General features: G+C 57.2%; 10 protein-coding genes across 10 annotated transcripts; 4 read left to right on the forward strand and 6 right to left on the reverse strand.

The window, feature by feature from the left end:
* Positions 1–845: 845 nt before the first annotated feature.
* On the reverse strand, positions 846–2,895 carry GUF1 (Translation factor guf1 mitochondrial; the record flags this gene model as incomplete). Its single annotated transcript, XM_066776594.1, has 2 exons — positions 846–2,362; positions 2,421–2,895. 2 exons carry the CDS (start codon positions 2,893–2,895, stop codon positions 846–848), a joined length of 1,992 nt encoding a protein of 663 aa, XP_066632436.1.
* Positions 2,896–3,466: 571 nt separating this feature from the next.
* Positions 3,467–4,345, forward strand: MAD2 (Mitotic spindle checkpoint component mad2; the record flags this gene model as incomplete). The annotated part of the gene is made up of 2 exons (XM_066776595.1): positions 3,467–3,649; positions 3,701–4,345. 2 exons carry the CDS (start codon positions 3,467–3,469, stop codon positions 4,343–4,345), a joined length of 828 nt encoding a protein of 275 aa, XP_066632437.1.
* Positions 4,346–5,730: 1,385 nt separating this feature from the next.
* Positions 5,731–8,036, reverse strand: SLS55_005145 (uncharacterized protein; the record flags this gene model as incomplete). Its single annotated transcript, XM_066776596.1, has 2 exons — positions 5,731–7,750; positions 7,801–8,036. The coding sequence occupies 2 exons, from the start codon at positions 8,034–8,036 to the stop codon at positions 5,731–5,733; spliced, it is 2,256 nt and encodes a 751-aa protein (XP_066632438.1).
* Positions 8,037–9,950: 1,914 nt separating this feature from the next.
* SLS55_005146 (uncharacterized protein) lies at positions 9,951–12,031 on the forward strand (the record flags this gene model as incomplete). Its single annotated transcript, XM_066776597.1, has 2 exons — positions 9,951–11,539; positions 11,710–12,031. The coding sequence occupies 2 exons, from the start codon at positions 9,951–9,953 to the stop codon at positions 12,029–12,031; spliced, it is 1,911 nt and encodes a 636-aa protein (XP_066632439.1).
* Positions 12,032–12,113: 82 nt separating this feature from the next.
* SLS55_005147 (uncharacterized protein) lies at positions 12,114–13,075 on the reverse strand (the record flags this gene model as incomplete). The annotated part of the gene is made up of 2 exons (XM_066776598.1): positions 12,114–12,863; positions 13,070–13,075. The coding sequence occupies 2 exons, from the start codon at positions 13,073–13,075 to the stop codon at positions 12,114–12,116; spliced, it is 756 nt and encodes a 251-aa protein (XP_066632440.1).
* A 179-nt stretch (positions 13,076–13,254) lies between these two features.
* SLS55_005148 (uncharacterized protein) lies at positions 13,255–14,102 on the forward strand (the record flags this gene model as incomplete). Its single annotated transcript, XM_066776599.1, has 3 exons — positions 13,255–13,428; positions 13,643–13,877; positions 13,945–14,102. 3 exons carry the CDS (start codon positions 13,255–13,257, stop codon positions 14,100–14,102), a joined length of 567 nt encoding a protein of 188 aa, XP_066632441.1.
* Positions 14,103–14,366: 264 nt separating this feature from the next.
* WRS1 (tryptophan--tRNA ligase) lies at positions 14,367–15,856 on the reverse strand (the record flags this gene model as incomplete). Its single annotated transcript, XM_066776600.1, has 3 exons — positions 14,367–15,060; positions 15,114–15,620; positions 15,672–15,856. 3 exons carry the CDS (start codon positions 15,854–15,856, stop codon positions 14,367–14,369), a joined length of 1,386 nt encoding a protein of 461 aa, XP_066632442.1.
* Positions 15,857–16,262: 406 nt separating this feature from the next.
* On the forward strand, positions 16,263–17,057 carry SLS55_005150 (uncharacterized protein; the record flags this gene model as incomplete). The annotated part of the gene is made up of 1 exon (XM_066776601.1): positions 16,263–17,057. The coding sequence occupies one exon, from the start codon at positions 16,263–16,265 to the stop codon at positions 17,055–17,057; it is 795 nt and encodes a 264-aa protein (XP_066632443.1).
* Positions 17,058–19,510: 2,453 nt separating this feature from the next.
* Positions 19,511–20,554, reverse strand: ecm33_2 (cell wall protein Ecm33; the record flags this gene model as incomplete). Its single annotated transcript, XM_066776602.1, has 2 exons — positions 19,511–20,346; positions 20,488–20,554. 2 exons carry the CDS (start codon positions 20,552–20,554, stop codon positions 19,511–19,513), a joined length of 903 nt encoding a protein of 300 aa, XP_066632444.1.
* A 916-nt stretch (positions 20,555–21,470) lies between these two features.
* On the reverse strand, positions 21,471–23,401 carry SLS55_005152 (uncharacterized protein; the record flags this gene model as incomplete). Its single annotated transcript, XM_066776603.1, has 5 exons — positions 21,471–21,584; positions 21,638–22,284; positions 22,332–22,747; positions 22,798–23,207; positions 23,258–23,401. The coding sequence occupies 5 exons, from the start codon at positions 23,399–23,401 to the stop codon at positions 21,471–21,473; spliced, it is 1,731 nt and encodes a 576-aa protein (XP_066632445.1).
* Between the last annotated feature and the right edge of the window lie 264 nt (positions 23,402–23,665).

Consider the following 23,665-nt stretch of genomic DNA (forward strand, 5'->3'; position numbering starts at 1 on the left):
TTGTATTTCTGATAGACATGATCTTCTTTGTCGGTGTAAGCTTAGAAGGATAGTAGGGATCTGGGTGTAGATCACGGGTAGTGGCGAACGTGAAAGCGATCGCGGTACCTATCTCCAAGCTGACATCTCACGTTGCGCGCATGTAGATCGCTTATGAAAGCATCACCGACTATTACTACGACGTGTAAATATCGGTCTGATGCAAAGAGTCCACTGCAACCTTCATCATCATCATCATCGCCTGTACCCTTATGCATCTGCCTTCGGGGATTGAGCAACAACGCACACCCAGCAAGCAACATCAACGGTCGGCGTTGCCGAGCTGACAGAAGCCTGGTTACGCCACTTGTCTATCCATACTCCTCGCCTTGTGGTCATCCAAACAGGAGACTGCATATTGTAAAGTATACGTAGCAACCCAGCGAGCTCACCTTGCAACGAGCAGACTCCGAAACCCGGTGGTCTGCTGGCCGGTCGGCGCGGTCCAATGTCCAGCCTTGGAATACAGGTGGGGTGGGATATTGCCTTTTTTAGTTTTTTTTATGTGGTCGTTTAGGGCAGGTGAAGTGGAATGGGGGATAGATAGGCGGAGGCTATGAGGTCGAACGGTCGAACCCCATCCCCCTCTGTTGCTTCTCTTTTCCACATCCTGGCTGCAATGGTATCGATGGGGGGAAATCTGTCACTTGCTCGAGCCCACTGGACATCTATTTTGCACGTACCTATGCGGAAGAGATAGCTCGACGAACGCACCCTTCAGATGGATCATACAGTAGACCAAGGGTATTAACGAAGATTTTCATCCATTACAATGTATGTACAACACCATTCCAGAACACGCCCCCTTATTTGGCCAAGAAGCCCTGGAAAGCTTTCTGGTCGATAACCACATTTCCAACAGCCCGCATCTTCTTCTTGCCCTCCTTCTGCTTGTCGAGCAGCTTCTTTCTCCTCGACACGTCACTAGCGTGCAGCTTGGCCAACACATCCTTTCTGAACGGCTTGATCGTCTCTCTGGCCACGACGCGCTTGCCGACGGCGGCCTGGATGACGACCTCGAACATCTGACGATCGACGTGCTCCTTGAAGCGCTTGACCCAATCCCTTCCGATGCGCTCGGCCATCGAGCTGTGGACGATGCGCGCCACGGCGTCCACGGGTTCCTTGTTGACGAGCAGCTGGAGCTTCTGGATGTTGGAGCGGCGGAAACCGGCGTCTTCGTAGTCAAGCGTGGCATACCCCCTGGTCGCGCCCTTGAGCTTGCCGAAGAAGTCGTCGACCAGTTGCGCCAGCGGAATGTCATACTTCAGGATTACCTGCGTGGCCGTGAAGAAGGTGAGTTCCTTCTGTTCGCCCCGGTTGGCCTCGCAGAGCTCAACAACACGGCCGATGTACTCCTCCGGAAGCGTGATGGTGCATCCGACGTAGGGTTCGTGCACTTCTGCGACCTTGGTGTGGCGCTCCTGTTCGTCAGGGAATGCGTTGGGGTTGGAGAGGATTGTTTCAGTGCCATCTTTGTATACGATCTTGGTGGGGACGGACGGAGGAGTGATGATGATACTCGCACCGTGCTCCTGGCGAAGGCGGTCTTCGAAAACAGAGCAGTGAAGAGTTCCTAGGAAGCCGAGACGCCAGCCAGCGCCCAGAGCCTCGGAAGATTCCTTGGTGACAGTGACTGCGCGATCGTTCAAGACAATCTGATTGATACTTTCTTCAAGATGCTCGTAAGCACTCTGGTCCACGGGAAAGGCGGCGACGAAGACCATGGACTTTGGCTCCTCAAAGCCTGGGTAAGGCTCAACCAGTTTCTCCGAACCAACCGTCGTGTACGTGTCGCCAACCTTGGCTTCTTGCGACCGCTTCATGCCGGGATTGAAGTAGATATAACCGACCTGACCGGCACGAAGCTTCGTCATGGGGGTCTGATCCGGATACATCATTCCAACTTCACCAACCGTGTACTTCAGCCCGGTGGCAAACGAGGTGAGGACATCGCCAGCCTTGACCTCTCCATCGAAGATACGCACCAGCAGGATGACGCCCTTGTAGTGGTTGTACCAGGAATCCACAAGAAGAAGGCGAAGAGGCTTTGTGCTGTCACCGACCGGAGCTGGGATCTTTTCGATGACATTCGGAATGAGTGCTTCCACGTTCAGCCCGGTCTTTGCGGAAACCTGCACCGCGGTGCTCGAATCCAGCTCGAAAGACTCCTCCAACTGGTCCAGGGCGCGTTCGACGTCGGCGGAGGGGAGGTCGACCTTGTTGACGACAGGAAGCAACGTCAGGCCCTGGGCGAAGGCAAGGTAGAAGTTTGCGACTGTCTGGGCTTGCACTCCCTGACTGGCATCGACCAAAAGCAGGGCTAGCAGACGGTCAGCATGCAACGCAAATGGCCAATTCGGCGCTGGGATATGACGTACCGCCTCCACAGCTGGCATAACTGCGCGACACCTCAGCGCGGAAGTCGACGTGGCCAGGGGTGTCAACCAAGTGCAGCAGATAGTCCTCTCCGTTGTGGTTGTACAGCATGCTGCAGGTCTGGGCTTTCACGGTGATGCCGCGCTCGCGCTCGACGTCAAGCTTGTCCAGGATCTGTTTGTTGCCGCCGGGCTGGATCGTGCCGGTGAGCTCGAGCAGACGGTCGCTAAGGGTACTCTTGCCATGGTCGACGTGGGCAACGATGCAGAAGTTGCGGAAGCGGTCAATTGGGATGGCGGCGACGCGTTTCTCGAGGTCGGACTGAGCTCTATAGGCCACGGCGTAGCGGGCGGCGGTGGTGCCAAAGGTGCGCAGCCATGTCGCGGGCCTCGCAGGCAGGAATTTGGAGGGACAGCGAGCGAACGAGCCCTGCAATGGCCGCCCCAGGCGTTCAGCGGCTCGGAAGCATGGTCGCATGAGTGTCAAATGAACGGTGGCATCAGCGAAGTTGCGGTCGTGATGATGCAAGCGTCTTTCCGCTCGAAAATTGCGGCAACGGTCGGAGGTCGGCGCGGAGCCCCAGGCACTCAGGCACTCAGGCACCGTAAGCAATCCACCCCCCGAGCAGAGCTCCCTGCAAACACGGCCAGTATATTCCAAATTCACCCGTAAAAGTCTCGGCTCGCTACAGAATGCTACCATGTCCACGACTGTGCGAAGCATTTATTGCTACCGATGGCCGTGAGCTTGAGATGTGGTTGCCGCGCCAACTAGCGTACACGGTCTTGGCGGCGGCGCTGTCGGATCTCCATCTCCAACGACCTCGCCTCAAGCACAACGCATCACTCGGTCCCGTCCCCTGCTCCGTCGCCTCGCGCTAGCCTGGACAAGCTTATATCAGAATCCGCCCTGCACGACAGACCCACTGCCACCTGAATCAACTGTTCCTGATCTGAGCGGCCCGGCCAATCCGTCAAAGCTTTCTCGACTGCTTGCTCCAACGCCCCGCCGCCTCACCACGTGTGCAAGTGCAACCAGAAAAACAATCATGTCGGCCGAGGACGAGAAGCCAAAGACCAAGACGTCGACCAAGTCGTCATCCAAGTCCACCTCCAAGACCTCGTCCGGCGAGAAGAAGAAGGTCAAGAAGACGACGTCGTCTAAGGATGATGCCGGAGCCAAGACGCACAAGCTGGCCCTGAAGGGCTCGTCCAAGGTCGTTTCCGAATTCGTACGTTTCACGCCCGCCCTGCCGCCACGACCCCTCTAACCCGGCCTGCAGTTCGAATACTCCATCCACACCATCCTCTTCCAGCGGGGCGTTTACCCCGCCGAGGACTTCAGCGCCGTCAAGAAGTACGGCCTGACGATGATGGTGTCGTCCGACGACCAGGTGAAAGCCTACATCAAGAAGATCATGTCCCAACTCAGCAAGTGGATGCTCGGCTCCAAGATCAACAAGCTCGTCGTCGTCATCACCAGCCGCGAGACGGGCGAGCACGTCGAGCGCTGGCAGTTCGACGTGCAAATCTTCAACAAAATCGCCGCCAAGACCACCCGCTCGTCGTCCCGCTCCGCCGCCGCCGCTGCCGCCTCCGAGGCGCCCGCGTCCGGCGAGGGCGACAGCGAGAACGCCAGCGCCGCGGAGCCGCAACCGCCGTCCAAGGAAACCGCCGAGAAGACCGAGGCCGAGATCCAATCCGAGATCCAATCGCTGTTCCGTCAGATCACCGCCTCCGTCACCTTCCTGCCCATGTTGGACGGAAACTGCACCTTCAACGTCCTGGTGTACGCCGACGCCGATTCCGACGTCCCCGTCGAGTGGGGCGACTCCGACGCCAAGGAGATCGAGAACGGCGAGAAGGTCCAGCTGAGGAGTTTCTCGACAAGCAATCACCGCGTCGATACCTTAGTCAGCTACAGGTGAGCTCTTGTCACCCTTTGAACCGCACGCAAGGAGAAATTGTCGCCAATGCTAATATACGTGTTTGACAGGCTTGCTGAATAAGGAACCGCGTCAGCATGCACTTGATGCTGAACTTTTGTGCTCTGTACGATATACGAACTACTTCACAGGGACCCTTCAAACGAGACGTCTGATTGGCCGTCGACATGATTGGGGCAAACTGGATATGGAAATCGAAATGACATTGTGGCGTTTTGGTGGATGGCAAAGACTGGGACGCGAAACAACGCAGCGCGATGCTGCTGCATGAAATTTGGCTTTTTAAGACGATTCTTCTATGTTACCCTCGCGAGCACGAGACTTTCTGTTACTCTACTGCTTGTGGAACTCTGAGATGCACTATGGAGAAATGTTGATGTATAAGTGCTGCCGCTTTAGCGCGTGCAAACTCGATTAGGACATCTCCGTTGCTTGACGCCCCGTGTGATGCTCCCCTGAGCAATTGACGTTAGATGAGCCAAATAACAGATTGCAAGACACAACGCCCGTTTTGCAGTCAGACACTGGAGTTCTTGACCCAGGCTCATACACTGCTCCTTTTCCTATAGATATGGCAGACCGAAACCAATACTGTGGCATTCTTCGCGTTGTTGTTAAATGTTGTGGGCCACTTCGGGGGTTGAGGTGATCGTGTCGACAGCTGTCCATCCGGGTGCCTGTCTCTCTTGGGCGACGGCAGCCTTGAGTGGCATTGCTTTTCTATCAGAGGTGGAGACTACATATCAGTGCTTCGGTTACAGGAATACGTTCGCGCATTCACACCCACCACCCCCCAGCCAGCTGCTGAGAAATCGAAGACAAACAGTCAAGCACTGAGGCAATGAATCGAGGATGCAACTGGAAGACATCACATTCCGGACTCCAAGAAAGAAAGAAAAGGCAAAAGGCAAGAAAGTTTAATAGTTATTATCAACCTGTACAACTACTCGGTTCTGCTCTTGTGTATATTTTTTGTTCCATGTCCTGATTAGCCGGGATTTATTCTGCACCCAGCTTGAGAAGAGAAGAAAGGAAAGTTTGTCCCCTTCCGGCCTTGGCTTCCCCTGATCCGTCTTTCCAACGATATTTTCAACCTCCACCAATATTTACATTAAGCAGACGAAATCAGGGTCGTCCGGCCGAGGGGAGGGTATACCGCCTTGTTGATAACGCACCATAACGCCATTATTGTTGTTGTTGTTTCCGTAATAAGATGGTCCTTCCACCATCATGTTCTCTTTTTCGTCGTTCCCGTTACGCCGAGAGTAGGAAGAGGAAGAAGTAGTAATGCCTAGCTTCCTGCGAAACACGGGCGGCAGCAACCATGCCCATCTAATTCCCCCATTATCGTCTCTCAGCTCAAGGAGTCAGCCACGCCTCCGCCACCTGCCCCTCGCGCTCGGAGGTGCGGCACCAATGTCGATGCCCTTCAGCTCTTCGCTCAAAGCGTTCATGTCCTCGCCGCCGCCCATACCGTCGTACATCGGGACCTTTGCCGGGATTGGCGGTCCGTACGCACCGGGGGAGCTACCGTAGCCGCCGAAGTTCTCACGCTCACGCAGAGGCTGCATGTTGCGCTTCTGGAGCCGGCGAGTACCGGCGGTGGGGGGCGCGTTCTCCATGCCGCCGCCAAAGGAGCCTGCAACGGCGTCCCTGATAGAGCGATCCGCGTAGCGGCTGCCAATCTCACGGGCACCGTTGAGGCGCTCGCGGTCTCGGCCCGGACCCTTCCTGTCACGGTCCTTGCCCTTAGGCTCTGGCTCGGGAGCCCATGAGTCAATTGGAAGGTGGTCCGACGGATCAATCTTGCGACCATCGGGAGTCACGATGTTGCCGTGCTCGTCGCGACCGTTGATGTCCATATCGCGGGATTGGTTAGGGTTCCGTGGACTCGCACGAGGATTGTACGAGTCGAAGCTGTCGGGCGCAAAGTGTGTCCTAGAACTGTCCGCTGTCGGCGGGCGAGGTGACACGGACTTGCGAGTGGGCGTGCTGCGGTTGGTCATGCGCGACTGGCGCATGTCGTAGTGTGACGAAACAGGGCTCACGGCAATAGGCTTCACGAGAGCAAGGCTGCTGTCTGAATAGGAATGGGGGTGGGATGTTGGCGATCCGCGAGGTGGAGTGTGGTACTCCAGCTGGAACTGCTGTCTCGGAGGCGTCCCATAGGTGGTAGGAGGGTACGCCTGCTGGGATGCGTACCCATTAGCTGAAGGAGGATACGCGCTCACGCTCATGCGGTGCTGATGCATAGACATGCGCGGGTCCACTGAAGCCGAACCCGGCACAAGCGCTGAGGGGACGGCAAAGGGGTCATCCCGGCTGGGTGGGCGGGCGGAGGCGTCAATGGGATACGAAGGGATAGCTGGAGAGCCAGGAGCATAGGAATGGGTGTGCCGGCGCTCTCCAAAGCTAAGCGGCGGCGGGGTCATGTCTGCGTAGTCTGGGACCTGAGGCACGCTGGCTGGAGCACTGCTCCTGTGCATAGGCGGGGGCGGCGGAGCCGTGTCGTCCTCATCCTCGACGGTAGGCTGCATGGCGCTCCGTGACATGCGATAAGCAGCTCCATATCCCGGGTAGCTCTGCTGATCTTGGTCGAGAAAAAGCTCGCCATTGCTCGGATCCGGGTGATAATCGTTCAACGGCGGGATTTCAGGAGGATACTGAGTCCGCCTGTCGAGCAGTGCTTCAGGAGAAGCGTGGGCGGTGGGAACAACAGGAGCGGAGTGGGAGTGGGGCACATCCATGTAGCTCAGTGGTCTAGCCCGCGAGTCGTGTCCAAGCGGGTGTGGGCCCCGCTGCGGGACCATTGACAGATGGCGTGCATGGGCAGGCGTCTGCTGAGGTGGAGCAATAGGCTGGACGGGATAATGCTGCTCGTACAGGTCGTCCGGCTGCATGGGCTGGTGGAAGACGTCGTAGTCGTCGGGCGAGAAAGGCAGGCCCGACTGCGCGTGGGCGCTGTCGGTGGACCTGCTCGGGCGCAGCGTCTGCTGCTGGTAGGGAGGCGTGTGGAAGACCCGCGTGTTCTTCGAAGGCGGTGGGATCTCAGCAGCGACTATGGGCGATTCGGGCATGGGCGATGGGCCGGTGGGGAGTGGTCTGCGCTTGACTGGCACGTGCTCTCGTCTCTTTTCCGCAACGGGGCGCTCGGTGGGCAGGCGGGTGTCGTAGTAGGTGAGCTCGAGTCTGACCTCACCGGCGTACTTTCCCTTGCAGAGCAGGCCGTGCCAGGTGTCGCTCTGGCCGCCGCCGGGCACGATGACCTCGTCGAGGCGGATGAAGGTCTCGCCAATCAGCTCCGTCTTTTTGTCATCGTTGAAGACGGACACCTTCATCTGGTAGTAGTCGGGCGAGTCACGCACGGTGAAGCGCAGTTCCTGGTCCCTTTGCTCAAGTTAGGCCGATTGGACGGCGTGGCGGCGGGGGGAGCTTACCATCGGGGCGTCTGGCCGCCGCGCCTGTCCGTCTCCGTCTTCTTCGCTTCCTTGCCGAGGCGGGCAGCGCAGTAGGGGTCCTGCTTGCCCATGGTCTTGCGGTTCGGCAGGTTCTTGGCGCGGTCGACGACGGCCACGAGGGTGCCGATCTCGGGGCCATCCACGGTCATGTCCGAGTAGATGCCGTTGGTGTGGGGGGTGCTGGTGAGGCCCATCTGTGCAAGCATGGCGGCCATGGTGACGGTGGTGCAGTGGCTGCCGCCTCGGAGCGCTGGGCGTGGTGGTGGATTTTATCGACGGCGGCGAGTCAGGCGTGCCTGAGGTCGCAGGCAGGAGAGAGCGAAAAGAGAGCGTGGGCGGGTCGTCCAGGCCAGTGCTGGCAGCGCTGGCAGTCGGGGGTTGACCTGGGGCCGGGGAGCTCGTCATAGACCGTCCTCCGGACAGTGTCTGGGCGGTTGCGGGGGGCACTCTCGAACGAGCGGCACTGCTGGCAGAGTGGAGTTTTTGGCAATCCTCTGCAGGTGCAGCAGGTCAGTGGTTTTGATGTGGGCCTCGCGGGCGGCGGGTATTTGTGGCTGCGGTAAAGCAGGAGGCTGGTGATTGCCGCTCCCTGGCTCTTCACCTAGCCAGGCCCCGGCGCGCGCCTGAAACCCAACCGCGCTGCGTCGCGCCAAAGGCGCAGAGCCGAGCTGCCGCTAGGGCCCAAGGCACTATGGAGAGCTGTGTTGGCGAACGCGTTGCTGCGGAGCCCGGCGCGAGGGACTGCAGGCGGCCTGCGACTGCTGGCTCTGCGCGCGTCATGATCTCCAGCTGGCCCGGCGGGCTGCGCGGGTCACCCGGCGCTGCGCGTCATCCCCGCGAAAAAGCCTCTGCCGCTCTGCCTTCACTCACGATTTGCCGGACCGTTGAGCGTCGGAGCTGCACCCGCCTGCGAATGGTACGATGCTCACCATTCCGCGCAGCTCGGGCTGCTGCAGAAGATGCATAGCGTCACCGCGTCCGGGCGCGCCGCAGACGCGTCGCTGACTCGCACGCGTCGGGCCGGTCTCGCCTTACTTTTTGGGTTCAACGACTTAGGTTTGACGTAACGCCCGCCAGGCACCGCGTGCTCCACCTCGTGTCTCCGAGGTTTCCAGAAGGTCATGCTGCCAGCTGCCGGCTGCCAGCCAGCCCAATCTCACGTCACTAGTCGCGGCGAAGCCGGGTGCCTTGAAAGCAACACTCGCCGTCGCTCAACCTCGCTCGCCCTGTGTGACGCAGCAGTCAGCCTCCTCGCGCCGCTGTCTCAACGCAACCTGCAGCCGCAGCCGCAGCCGCAGCCGCAGCTGCAGCCTCCAACCTCCAACCTCCAGATGCCGTGTGCCGCTTGCGGACACTTCGGGTCGGATACTCGGCGCCGCTCGCCTGGCATTCCTCGGCGAACCACCCGCTACCAACTACCAACGAACGCTGTGCGGGTGTGGAACGGGAGCTAATGGATAGTAACGCGACTGATCTTCGAAAATTCTTGCACCACCGCTCCGTGCCGTCTCTCATTCGTCATCCCATCCTGATACAGGCCGCATGCGTTAAGCATGATTTTAACCTTTCCAGCCTCCTGATTTCTTTCCCTGGCCCTGATCCCGCCCTACGACCCGCCCGCCATGTCACCGTCACGTGTGCTCAACCTGCTCGCCCACTTTCTCCCACAGTCTTTCGCCAGGGTCTGCTTACCTTATCCAGCCCAGCAAGGAAACCAATCCATGGCGTCCAACGGTCGATCACGGATCGCTCTCTCGAGTCAGGATTTGGCCCCGTCGAACAATGCCTGCCAATTTTAGCGTCAGACAATCGTTCTTTCACATCAATGCCGATCGCCCATGTTCTATTTTTGCAAGGCATCGCCTCTCCGACAAAGATATTATCCCTCGCCAGACAAAGATATGTCTGTGGAAGAAAACTATAACAGGCCCCCGCGCCGTCCCCCCTCTGCCCACCATTCTTAGAGAGCACACTTTCCATCTCTTGCATCAGCACTCCGCAGGCGGACTTCTCTCGCTTCCACGCCAACCGACATCTGCTCTCGATCCATTCCTACATTCTCCTTCGTTTCGAACACCAAAGCAGGTCCTTTGAAGTGACTATTACTGACAGGCATAATAATATCCAAGATGCCCAGGTTCAGGGGGCGGAACAATCGCCAGCGCGGTAACAGCAACGGCAGCAACAGAAACAACGGCAACCCCTACGGTGGGCCCTCTGGAAATAGAGGCCAGCCGAACCGCCAACCCAACTACAATAACAACGCCCGCAACAACAGCAACAAACCCAACAAGGGTGGCTGCACACTTTGTGGCGCAACTCGCCATTACCGAAATCAATGCGACGCTACCCAAGAGGAGAAGCAGGCATACTTCGACCACAAGTCCAGTGGCGAGTATGACACGTGTATTCACTGCAATAAAGGAGGCAGCCATCTACCTTCAAACTGCTTCAAGAATCCAAACTCTCGGCCAGCGGCCAAGGGTGACCGCAACAACAACAACAAGGCGAGTAGAAACGAATACTGCGAGTTCTGTAAGAAAAACACAGACCACACGTTTGCGAATTGCCCGGAAGAGGGAAAATGGACAGAAACAGCCGAAAAGGCGATCGAGACTGCATTCGAAAAGCTCCCATATTGCATCGTTTGTGGTTCCGATCATCTCGCGTCAGCTTGCGACCCTGCTCAAATAGAGCGGCGCAAGGAGGAGTTTCGGCACCAGAGCCGGGCGTTGGTGTTGGACTGGCTACGTAGCCCGCGTGGAGCCGCTCTCTCACCACGGGACACGTCGTTCTGCGGATACTGTGCAAAGTTCTGCGATCACAACACCCTGACCTGCACCGACTCGGCCTATGAGTATCGTTTAGGCGAGACGGCGTTTCTGGCGAAACGGTTTATCAAGGTGTCAGATGCCGACCAATCCATAAAAAGAATTTCTGCGGCATTGGTAGATGGAAAGACAAAGCAGAACGTCAGTATGGCTTTGGTGGAGCGTAAATGCCCGAAGTGTCAAACGGTGCTCCCCAGGGTCGTAAGGACCGAAGGCCAAACCGAGCAACGCGTCATGGTCACCTGCCCCAACCCCAAATGCGACAAGGCCAGTTGGCTCCCTGTCCAGGATGAAGACGACGAGAGTCCTGCCGCTGGCGGCCTTGACCAATGGGCCCTGTCGAAAAAGAAGTCTCGGAAGTCCAAGGACGCGGGTGCCGAGGATGACTGGTTTCCATATTTTGGTGGCTTCAGCGCAATACCCACCCCCAAGGGTCAACCATGGTACGAAGGCGGTAGCATTCAAACCTGGCGTGCACGCACAAACCCCCATGAGTACAGTCAAGAAGGCAAGTGGTCCTTCAACGACATGGGCAACTTCCAACCCTTCTTTCCGCCCGTGCCGTGCAAATTCACATTCAGGGACTGTGAGATCCGCGACGAGCCAAACCTCCCCATCAATCGCGCACGCGCCGGCCTCGTTCCGTATTGCTTCAGATGTCACCAAACGGGTGCTGTCAAGGATGAAGACGACGAGTTTGTCATGGCGCAGAGCGGCCTGGGTATGGAGGGTAACCTCGCTGGGGCTGGTGTCGGCGAAATCGTGTTCGAAAACCCGCTGCACCGATTTGGCGTGTACAACGGAGAACAACAATATCTTCCAGACGGCAAGTGCTGGTGCACAGTCAAGCAGGGCTTTGCCCCCAGCATCTCTTGGATAGAGATGAGGTAAGTCAAGGTAAGTCGGTGTGGCTGCATGGTTTCTTTCACCTCTTCAACAGCGTATGCATGTGTCCTTTGTTGCATATTTCATAATACAGATGATTCCTTTGTCCCATGACACCATAGACGAGATTGCCTGCCTGTGAGGACTTTCCGCCCCTCGTGACCTCCCGCAGAATTCACGAACCATTGTTGGTGTTTGTACCAATGAACACGACGCATACGGCCGAGAACCTGGACGCAGTCAGCCAGTTGCAACTTCTCAAGCCCTTCACGAGAGCAACCCACGTGGATGTTGCGGCAAAGACTTCGATTATCTTGCCATCCGTCATAAACCAAAGACTTGTCGAGAAGGCGGCAGTGAAGGCTGCAACGAGGCCGAGCCGTGCGGACATACCATGCACTGAATACAGAACCACTATGGCCAGCACCGGCAGTAGGCTTGCGACTACGGTCCCGATAAAGGCCGCCGCCCGCATGACCTTCTTATTCGAGTAAGAGAGTTCCTTTGTACCAAGGTCTTTGTTCAACTCTCCGCCTGCTGCTTTAGACTCTTCATCACCCTGCTGCAAACAGTCCTTTAGCCGAGTCGCAGGACTTGCACAGGCCCTTGACTTACTTCGGGTCGTCTGCTGAATAGTGTATGAAATGCGGGAACTGCCTTCATGATCCATCTTGCGAACGGGTATGCCCTTTCCGGACTCCTCAGGGCTACCAAATCGCGGCCGTCCTCCCATACTCGTCGGTCACGTCCCAAGAGCTGGATGTTGCCCCGGCGCGGCCTGCTCATCCAGTCCTGGAAGTTGTGCAGATCGCGGGTCTTGGGTGTTGACAATGAGCTGATTTGAGCGTATTGGATGACTGCCTCGTCTTCCAAGGCGTTAGCAAAACAAGCCTCCGCTCGAGAATAATTCACACGCTTACTGTATTCCTTCAACCTCTCTCGTATTTTGAGCGCTAGTTCCCATTGTTCACTCCCACTGTCGAGATTGTCGCTGCCCGAGTGGCTCTGCTGCTCGCTTCCTTCACTGTCATCGTCGTCTTGCCCGTAGCTATGCAACGCATGCCAGTCCAACGAAAAGGCCGCCTTTTCCTCGTCCTCGGAAGCGTCATTCTTCGCCTCAAGCCTGCGAAAGTCCTCCTCAAGCCCAACGAGCTCGGCTTGAAGGTACAGGATATTCTGCAAGTTGAGGTCGCCGAACTGACGCACCATGGCCGACTCAGGATGCTTGGCCATCTGAGCGGCGATCTTGGCGTAGCCTTTCCGCGGCATTCTTACTTTGGTTATGACACCGAAGCTGAAAGATGCAGTGATGTAGCAAGGGTGTTGCTGCTGCAGGAAAGGAAGCGCTGGTCCCGGCGGAGAATTTTGTGACAACGGGGTCGCAATGAGCGAGCTGCATCTACCTCCGCAGACGTTCGATCTTTAGCCCTTTTCGAAGATACACAGGGGCAAAAAGTCGAAACGCAGCCGCCACCGTGCCGCTGCAAGTAGGTGTGTAAGCAGCGCGCGGCCCCCACCCCGCGGGGCGACACAACCATGTCGAGCTGGCGTGTGGTGGGCGCTGCACCTCCCCGCCACCCGCCAACAACCTTGCAGGGAGGATTCGGGGGCTGTACATCAATACCGTACCGGTACAGCACGCCACGCAATGTGGCGTCTAGCACTGCCTTGCATTCTGCGTATATATGTATGTGCGGAGGAGGGGCCACTGCAGCTGATGGCTGGCTCCAGACACCTTATCTCCGACTGCCCGAGCCTGCCGCTGGAACAGGGCCTCGCTGCGCTTGTTCCGCAGTCTACGTGCTCCAGCCTCCCCGTTAAACGAACAATCTCACGTCCAGCTTCTTCTCTCCCTTCCGTTGAGCCGGAATCGCCGAACCCTTCGTCATGGGTAAGTCCCGAGAGAGCGCGCCGTTCCGCACGCACAGGAGGTGATGCTGATATCTCGAACGCTCCGCAAAGCGCGGCAAACCTTTCTCTGCTTCCCCCTTCCGCGTTTCGTTCGCACGCCCAGAACCCGGTACCCGGATGGGCCGGATGACCAAGCATGCCGGCCGCGCCTCCATGCATCCTCGCCGGATCAAGGAGAAGAAAAATGCCGGCAGCCGTACTTCTGCAGCGTGAACACTTCGGCTTGGCTGGATGAGAAGCAGGCCGTCGTCGAGATCCGAGAGCTCGATGGGAACGAGAGCGAGCGAGAGGTCTTCGTCGAGTCGGAAAAGTCGAAACTCGCGTCTGTGCAGGTGACCGAGGAAGAATACGATTCCGAGTTCGAGCAGGATATGCCTCCGCGCGGTCTTTTCAGGCGGGGCTATTTCAGCATGATCAAGGAAACTGCTGGTCAGTGTCCTGCCCTCTATACGCTGCCGCAGAAAGTGGTGGGATGTGTTGCTGACCGGGGCTGTAGAGGAGCGAGAACAGCGTAAGGTTTTAAACGGAAAGCAAGAGGTGGAGGCTGCGAGGCGAGAAGAAAAGAGGCTGAAGAAGGAAGCACAGGGCAAGGTCATGTCCAAGAAAAAGAAGGACTCTACCACAAACTCTAGTGCGAGCGGGATGAGCAGATGATACTTCAATGGAGCGAATGGAGGGAGCAAGGAAATCCGTAAGCAGGTTTAACCTGGATCGAAGACATCTAGCTTGGGGTTCTGCCGTATCTATCTCTTTACTAGACAGGAGGTGCACATTAATTCAAGCTTACAGCATCCAGGGAGATGAACAACTTTTGTCTACATGCGGTTCAATCACATCGGATCTAGGCTCAATCCCTGGTACATGTCTCTTTTCATCCTCTTTTGCTACTCCGTCATCTGGAATTTGGTCATAAGATAGTCACTTCTTCTCCGCCTCCTTCTTTTCGGGCTCCTTCTTTGCGGGTTTCACGGGGTTCGGGTTGAGGCCCCATTCCAGCTTTCTTGGCTTCATGTAGCTCTGCATAACCTCTTCCGTGACCTTCGCCCTGCGCTCCTGGAAGCCCTTGACGTACGCCTGCATAAGCTTGATGCACTCCTTCTTCATTTCACCCGTCAGGAGCTCCCCCTTCTTGTAGCCGTCATAAAGCGTCTTCAGTTTCTCGTCGTCGTCCTCGAAGTAGGTGATATATTGATACGCAACATCAATGTCCGGGTTACCGCCCAGCTCGCGGTGGAGCTCAAGGGTTTCCTGGCCACCGGAGAAGGCGTGGCTGTTGATTTTCTTCTGGATCTGCTTGGGGGTATCCGACATGAAGATAGCACTGTTGGGGTTGCTGGCACTCATCTTGCCACCAGAGCCCTGAAGGGCAGTCAAGAACTTGGAGTGGATGAGCGCGGGCTTCGGGACGGGGTTCTTCATGCGGTGCGAGTTCTCGCGGACGAGACGGAAGTAGGGATCCTGGTCAATGCCGCAGGGGATCAGGCAAGGGATCTGGGCCGTCTTCTTGCTCCGGAAGTCGGAGTTCGGGTCGTCGCCCCAGATCTCGGGGTACGAGGTAGCGAAGGCTGCAACGCACTGGAACATGGGGAAGAAGATGCGACCAGTGTTGGTGCTGGAAGGATAAGCATGCATACGCGACCCAGCGTACAAGTCCTGAGAACTTACCTGCCGTCGAAGCCGAAAGCGCCGCGAACCTGGTTGAAGGTAACGAGTTTGGAGAACTCCCAGGCGTTGATCATCATGTGGCCACCCGCATATCCGATGTGCTTCAGGTCGCTGTATATGAAGGTCTTCTTCTGGTCGAAGCCAAGGGCAATGATATCCTTGGCATTGTCGCGGGCGCACTGCATGGTCTCCTCAAAGGTCAGGTTGTCCTTGAAAAGGGCCTTCTCGTCGTCCGTCAACATGATAACGAGCGGGCAGTCAAAGGCCTCCTGCAGCCAGCGAGTAAACTCGAAGGGGATCGTGTGGCCAATGTGCATGCTATCCGACGAGGGGCCACGGCCGGTGTAGAGGAAGAAGGGACGGCCCTGCTCGTAGTAATTGAGGATAAGATCGAAGTCGCGGTGGGAGAAGAAGAGGCCGCGTCTCAGCCAGCGGTGGGGCTTCTTGCCAGTGACACGCTCGAAGCGCTCGAGCAGCGCCTCGTCGATCAGCTTGGTGTTCCACTTGCTGGGCTCATGTCAGCGCCGGAAAGCGAAAAAGACAGGCGGCGCGCAATACCGCGAGATTGCCTCATAGTCGAAGGCCAGAGTGTTTCCCTCATCGTCAACGGCGGCAGAGACGTCCCAGGGGTTGATCTCCTGCTCAGCAGCCTTCTTGACGGGGTCGGTGGCCGTCTCGGCAAGCGAGAGGGCGGCGACGGACGGAGGCTCGCCGAGCTCGGTGGTGGGCTGCTTCTCGGCCATGGCGGGGGTTGCGGTGCGATTGGAGGTAGGGGCGTTGGTCCGGAGAAGCTGCGCGCGCGGAGAAGGGGGCGAGCAGCGTTGGGCGGAGTAGCGAGAGAGCGGCAACGTTGCGACTCACTGCGAATTTAGGCGCGGAAGAGTCACGGCGGGGTGTTCTGTTTTCGAGCGCGACAGCCACAGAAAGCCCACGTTCGCACCGCCGCATGTGGCTGGTGCATTCCCCGCTCGGCGTTTCGGCGCGATCTGCCCGATGTCTGGAGACCGTCACCAGAGCGTGACGAGCCATTGGAAAGCAAGCGCCAGCCTTTTGCCGCCTGGTCCCCGCGCCCCGTCCCACGCCTTTTCTACCTCCACGCCGCCACCTCCATCTCAATCCACGCAGCCCGAGAATGCGAAGACGTTCACGATGGTGAAATTCTACGACAGCTCCTTCAGCTACGACTACTCGTTCCCCGCCGTCACGCTCGCCTACTTCCTCCGCTACCCGAACCCTTACTCTACCCATGTGCTCTCCACCGATGTCATCGACCGCCGCTTTGACCCGGACACTCAGGAGCTGCACACCGTGCGCCTGCACCTGAAGCGCTCCAAGCTGCCTGGCGCCGTGCTGAAGATCCTGCCGCGCTCGCTGCTGGGTGCCTCCACCGCCGGCGACACCCAGGCTTACATCCTCGAGCACAGTGTCGTCAACATCCGCGAGGGCTGGATGGACACCGTCAGCCAGAACCTTGAATGGACTGGTGTACTCAGTGTTGTCGAGCGCCAGACCTTCCGCCGTCCAGCCGACATCTTCCGCACCAACAGGTGCGAGAAGAGCGCCGCCGCCCACGGCCTGCTAGAGTCGGGTCTTAACGAGACCACGGACGTTGAGACAAGCGTCACTCTACACTCGAAGATTGGCGAGAACATCCGGAAGAGACGTGCCGCCAGGGCTGCCGCCGATGCGAAGGCTGCCGAGCTTGAGGAAGAGCAGCCGGCCAAGGTTGGCTTCTTCAAGTCCTGGTCGACCGCGTCCATCCAGCGGTCCATCGAGCTCATCGGCCTCAAGCGCGCCGAGAAGAGCCAGCCGAATGCCAAGGAAGGCATGAAGATTGTGCTGCAGCGGATGCGCCAGGGCGGCCTCGTAGCCGTCATGGAGGGCATGCGCCAGGACCGCGAGAAGATCCTCATGGGACGCAACGACGTCAACGATCGCTCATAACGTGTACAAAAAAGGACAAACGGAAAAGGACCCAAGGACAGGAGTTGAATTCAGCGTTGGCGCTCAGGCAAATCGGGCTTCTCTTATTACTTTCTTGACTAAGCTCAGTCAGTGTATTTCTCATTGGCCACCGTTCCGGCATGTACAATAGTCACAATTTCGGGCGCGGAACGGCGACCCCAGACTGGCAACGAAAATCATCTCCGTTTCTCGCACTGTCGCGTTGTCTGTTATCTCCTAGTTAACCCGCTGTCCCTGTGTCACTGGGGCTGTGTAGGTCACGTGCTTTCGGCGTAGTCTTATCGCATGTGCTTTTGCTACCGCTCTTCTTACAATGCGCGAGGCTGAGCTGTTGGCTTTCGGTAGCGTCTCGTTCGTATCTACTGTTCTTCATGTGTCAGCGGTCGCAACGGACCCCCAGCCACGCTCTAGACTCGGTTCCCCGCCAGCGTTCCGTTCCGGTAGGAACGCGGGCTATCACTGGTACCCTTGAGACCCTTTTCCCCAACGACACTTGTCGCTTCCCGTCGCACTTCTGGATCCTCCATCTCACTTCCGCCCGTCACGCAGGGTCTTAAGTCGCGTTGCTGCTGCTTTCTCCATATTTCGGCTTCCTCGTCCATAATCAATATGTCGTTCATCGTCAAAAGCGTTCCTAGGTGGTTTCCCAACACTTCTCGAAACGACGTGCATTCCCGGGCATTCTGGACTGCGTACTGCGCAGGCACCTCGGTTTTGGGTGCCTCCGTACTCTTCCACGACCTAAGCAAAGACGTCTACACTTCGTCAGCTGTCAGGACGTCTCTATCCCGCACTCGCGCGCGACCCCACGCTAGTCGTACAATCGAGAAACGCGAGCCATTCGTGGTTCACCCGAGTTTCATGCTTCATCTCTGATCATCGACCCTTTTTTTTGCAAAACAAAATTGCACGTAACGACCTGAAAACCGCGAGCCGCCCCAGGTGGTGACTTCCTTTCAGAGTCTGGTTGAGCTTCCCTTCTGTGGGCGGCCCTTTCCAAACCGCACCAAAGCCACCAGGCTGCCTCGACCTAGATTCGACAGGTTAGCGGGCCTGCATTCTTCCGATTTCCCAACCATTTTATTCGACGCTACAGCCTGGCCTCTATGCTCCAAGTTGGCGAGCAACCTGTCCACAACAGAGTGCGTAGCTTCGACATGCTTCAAATGCATTATACCACGTCCGCACGCCGTTCTTCATACCGAACTCCTGGTAAGTCATGACTACGTTGACCTATTTTCCCCATGATTATTATATGCCGTAAAGGCAATTCATGGTTTGTCTAAGTATTTTCTGCGGATACCTTAATTCACTTTCTGAAGGGATCTCGTCATATGCACAACTTTCATAAGCCGGTCTGGATGGAAAATAGCTAACCAAGATTCCAGAATACCAGCCTCAAACTACAGCAAGTTTTTTCTTCTCCCCTCCTTCACGACACCTTTTCCTAGAGATGGAAGACGGACCAACGTTACAGCGACTCTAAAATTGTTTCTGAGTACGACACGACCCTGTTGATGAATTGGCGTTGGGCGCAATCTCCTATCCTTGGCTGTGTATATTTCAATCGGGTCAAGCATCACGTATTTTCTTCCTAACACACAAAACACAAAACGTATCAGATTCAACCTGGATCTCATGAAGAGTCGTCAGTCCGAATTCGCATGCACCGTGTCGTCTGCTACGTATACCACAGCTCCCCCTTGTCCCCCAACAACCTTCCACGCGTCATCACAACCGAGTACACTTCAGTTCCCGTCCCGAATCTCCCTCTCCAACGCCTCCTTCTCCGCATCTCGATCGACCACCTCCTCGTACTTGGGCGGCGGCGCCATCGCAGCGGCCGATGGCGGCACGATCTCGTCGGCATCATCGTCGTCGAAAACGACCACCACTTCATCACCGCTTTCCCGCGGACGGTAGACCGGCGGCGACGGTGGCGGCAAAGGCGCCCCTACGTTATTCGCCGTCGCGAGGTTCACCCTGTTCGTCCTCCGCGCCGCCGCCAGCGTCGCCTTGATCCTCCGCTGCCGCCGCAGCTCGAAGCCGACGGTGGCGCCGACGAAGGCGGCGACGAGCAGGCAGAGGATGAGGATGGCCCACCACTCTAGGTGGTCTTTTTTCTTGTGGGGGTGCGAGCGGGCCGGCGTGGGCGTCGGCGTGGGTGTCGGCGTGGGCGTGTTCCACGGATTCAGGGCGGAGGCGATGATGCGGACGGTGTCGTAGGAGCCCGAGGCGGACGTGCACGAGTAGCCGCCTTGGTAGGAGTAGGTCGAGCCGTAGTAGCGGCGGCAGCTGAAGCCGCGGTCCGTCTCGTAGCGGACCGCGCCGATGGTGTGCTCGACTTGGCCGGAGAGCCTGCAGGCGGCGATGCATCATCGTGTTAGCGAGCGTGGATGGATGGTTGGTTGATTGGGTGGGGGGTGTAAGACTCACGCGTCGAAGCTGCCGTTGTAGAGCAGGTCGCCGTCCACGCTGCCGAGGCTTTCGAACGGCATGGTGCGCAGCCGGCTGTTGTTGACGACCTTGAGATCGCCGCGGACGCGCGTGAGCGCCGGCGCGTTGACGGCGGCGAGGCCCGGGCTGTCGCCGATGGTGAAGTCTTTGTGGACTTCGACGAGCTTGGGCAGGTCCAGGGAGGAGGATGGCGACGTCGTGGCTTCGGCGGCGGCGCCACCGGCCCCCCTCCCGATCTGGCTGACCACGATGCTCTCGGCCGCCTCGAGCTCCGGGAAGGATATCGTCGCCGACGGCGCGTTGTCGAAGATCTCGAGCGCGATGCCGACGCTCTTCAGGTTCGGCAAGGTGACGTTCTCCATGTTGGCGTTGGCGGCGACGAAGATGTATCCGCCCGCCTCGATATCGAAGACGTCGCTGAGGTCGTTGATGGTGGTGTTGTACAGATTGAGGTTCTCCACGCCCGTTATCTTGGGGTTGTTGCTACCGCGGCCGTCGAAGAGCTGGAGATGGTACCAGTCGATTCGCTTGGCCGTGTGCAGCTTCGGCCAGCTCATCCCGTCCCTGTCGACCCTGATGTTGCTGATGTGGAGCCCATCGACCTTCTGCAAATCGCCCAGGTCGATGCGGTCGAGCTTTGTGGCGCCGTTGATCACGAGATTGCCTTGGATCTCTTCGATGCCGTGAAGCTCAAAGGCGCCTTCCATATCCTTGGCCACCATGAAGCTGCCAGTGACGGTTGGGCATGGTGCTGAAGTGTAGGTTGCCGCGGTTGCGGCAATGGTTGAAGTAGTAGACCAGCTACAAGCGCCTATTTAGTTGTTAGTTTTATCTGGATGTATCGGATCCCAGACGCGTGATCGGTGAGGCGTATGGAGGGTAGATTTCTTGATGAATATTATACACCTATCACATTGCCTCACTACACAGTCTCAAATGAGTCAGTACTCACCGACATTGGTAGAGGCCACGGTCGTGGGGACCAAAAGCGCGACTTGGTTGAAGGCTTGCATCTGCATTGTGAAACTGCGTGTTGGTTGAGGTAGGTTTAGACGGCCTTTGGCCAGTTATCCGTAGTCCATGAGAGTATAGTTTAACGTAGAGTCGATCTGCTGTGAGCCATAACATCCATGGGGATATCATTTCTTTTATGTTGTACCCTGTGGTGAGTCGCAGCCTCGTGAGACAGGCATGCCGATCCTTCTTCGTATTCTTGTTCTTGGGAAGCGAGAAAGCTGCCTTGTTGCTTCCGAACCGATAGGATTGCTGTGCAGCACACTATGGGTAGAGTTCCGGTTTTGTGCATCCAGTTCCCCTTCCCCCGGGCCCCGGCTATTCAGGCATCTGGCTTGGAAAATGCTGTTCGGAGTACTCTCGGTAAGCTGTGGCATGGTTGGTAGCTTGGGACTGAGTATTCGGGCGTAAAGAGGGTGATATCTTCTTTGGAGGCTCTGATTGAGCTTGACTTTTGCTTGAGAGGAATTGACATGGCTCGCTGGGCCGCTTTACCCGACTTGGCAAGTGATTGAGGCTGAGTGCGACACCGTCATGTGCGCCTGTACCGGGGTCAAGACGTAGGCAGACATGTGCAGCCTGTTTGTCATCAAAGTGGGGCCAATCGCTACGGAGTCCTGACCCGCAGCCTCACACCACAGGACCAATACGAGCACCGAAGCCTGCATTCATTTGTGCCCAATGTTCCTGAGACCCGGACGTCTTAGCATTGCTTCTTGGCCTGCAGGCAAATGGATTCTGGCCCCCATGTCAGTAACGACGGAAGACCTTTCTTTGCCCGAATACGTAAATGAGGCTCTTGTTCGGACATGGGCTGATCACGGCTAGACCCCTGCTTCATCTGTACGTCATTGCAAACTTCGAAGACTGGATTCCCATTTGGACCCGACCGTTCAGTGGTCCGACGGAATACTGTTTCTTCTACATGCTGACCGCAACCTTATCCGTCATATACTTCTTGATGTTGCCAAGGAAAAGGCTGCAAATGATCGAGACCCCACCGAAGGCTATGGAAACATAGTAAACGTACGGGTACTGAGATGGTCAGTTTGCGGTGGACACCGAACGGAGAAGCCAATTTTACGTACCGCGTAAGCATATGTCTCCTGCCCAGCATGAATCAGCGTTTGCACCTGCGTCTCAGTGATGTTGGGAAACTCGTAGAACATGTCGAGCAACCCGGCAACCGTAATTTCGACGACCTTCGTTAGGATTTCCGGGTCCTTCGTCTGTAGAGTCACGGCCGCTGTAGGGACGAGAATAAGTTCCGACGCGGCATGCGCAAACTTCTGAGCAAAGACGTTGTAGTATATGCAGTAGCCGATGGCACCGCCAAGCACGCGAATGGCCAGCGTCAGAGCCGTCACCGTTGCAATCACCTCGTCTGGACAGATGATGTTGGTGATGATACTCGCTGGAACCACGATTCCTCCAATTCCAAGGCCGGCGATGGTGAGGACGACATAGACGAGCCAGATGTTGTCGGTGCGTAGGGCAGCCATTCCACCACCTCCCGCCGTCATGAACACGCAGGACCCGAGCATCAGGAGGCGGATGTGGCCGCGCGTGTAGGTGAGCAGGGCGAGGACTATACACGCGCCGGCCAAGATTGAGAACCCGAGGGTGATATTGCGGACCCCAACCGCGGTTGGCTCATGGCCGTACGAATTGTACGATTGCGTCGGCCAGAATAGAAGGACGCTGAAGAAGTTGGCGCCGGAGATGAATGTGATGACTGGAAGTGTTAGCGGAAGATAAGCCTATGTCCGCCTGCGAGCTTACTCAGGGTCAACAACAGAATTCTCGGCTCTCGCTTGATGCTCGATGGAAACATGGGGTAAGCCGCGAATTTGGACTCCCACACAATAAACGCAGCGACGAGGGCAGCGCCTATCAGCAGAGGTGCCAAAGTATGAGCTGAGGTCCATGGGTAGTTGTATCCTCCCCACTGGAGGCCAGCCATGAATAGCAAAAGCCCGGAAATGGACAAGAAGCCGCCAACGTAGTCAATCCGCTTCAAAACCTCTCTCCTGGACAGCCCGCACATGTTCGAACGCGGAGGAGGATGATAGAAGATAAAAGTCAGGGCTAAGCCGATGAATGCCCAGAGGGCGCACCAGAGGCCGATGTAGCGCCAGCTGCCGTAGTGAGCCACCCACTGGGCCCAGAGCACGGACGGACAGAAAGGCAGGATGGTACTAGGCCAGATTAGCTCATTGCATTACGAGAATCAGGCGAGCACACTTACAAGATCATCCAAGCGTTGTATTTTCCTCTTTTCCTGGTTGGGGCAATTTCGGACGTCACAGCAAGCGCAGTCAATTCCAGGATACCAGCTCCTATCCCGGCCAAGGCCATGCCGCCAATGAAGATGTTCATGGTATGGGAGGTCGAAGTGACAATGTTTCCGATGATGAGGAAGACAGCGCCCGTCATAGCAGTGTATCGTCGCCCGAACAGGTCGGAAAGGGATCCAACGAAAGGACAGATAGCAGCCAAGGCCAGCAGATTCGCCAGCACGAACCAGATCCATCTATCGACGCCGCCAATGTCACCGTAGATGTAAGGCGGGATGGCGCCATAGAGGTAGAGCGGAATCTGGGAGCCAGTCCAGAGGAACGCCATGGCGACCAAAGGCATGAAGCGACGAACCGTCATCTGGCCCAAGGCTTAGTTGCGCGAGTCAAAACGCCAATCTCGAGACTGACCTTGGGTTCATCTTCGGAATCAAGTGGCCTGGAATGTCCCGACGCGGCCGGTGATGCCGCCTCAGCCTTGGCCACATCTTCAACATAGAAGGTGCCATTCTTCTCAACGTCCCCGGCCGGTACATGAGCATCTTTCTGATCCATGATCACGGAGAATATGATAAAAGATGTATCAAGGGCAGCAGACGAGCCAGTGCGCCTGGTGGCGATAAGAGGTAGATGGCCGTCGACTTATATACGGCTGAGGTGCACGCCAGGGGCAGCCGCAGCTGAGGCGCGCCGTGTTACCCCGCAGATAGCCTCTGTACGACCAGACATACGTCGGACGAAGGACTTGGGTTGTACAAGCTTCGGTCAAGCCGCTTGAGACCGTCGCAACAGCGAGTGCGAATGGTAGGCTGCGAATCG

Source organism: Diplodia seriata (assembly GCF_021436955.1).
Source record: "Diplodia seriata strain FDS-637 chromosome Unknown scaffold_5, whole genome shotgun sequence".
Lineage (NCBI taxonomy): Eukaryota > Fungi > Ascomycota > Dothideomycetes > Botryosphaeriales > Botryosphaeriaceae > Diplodia > Diplodia seriata.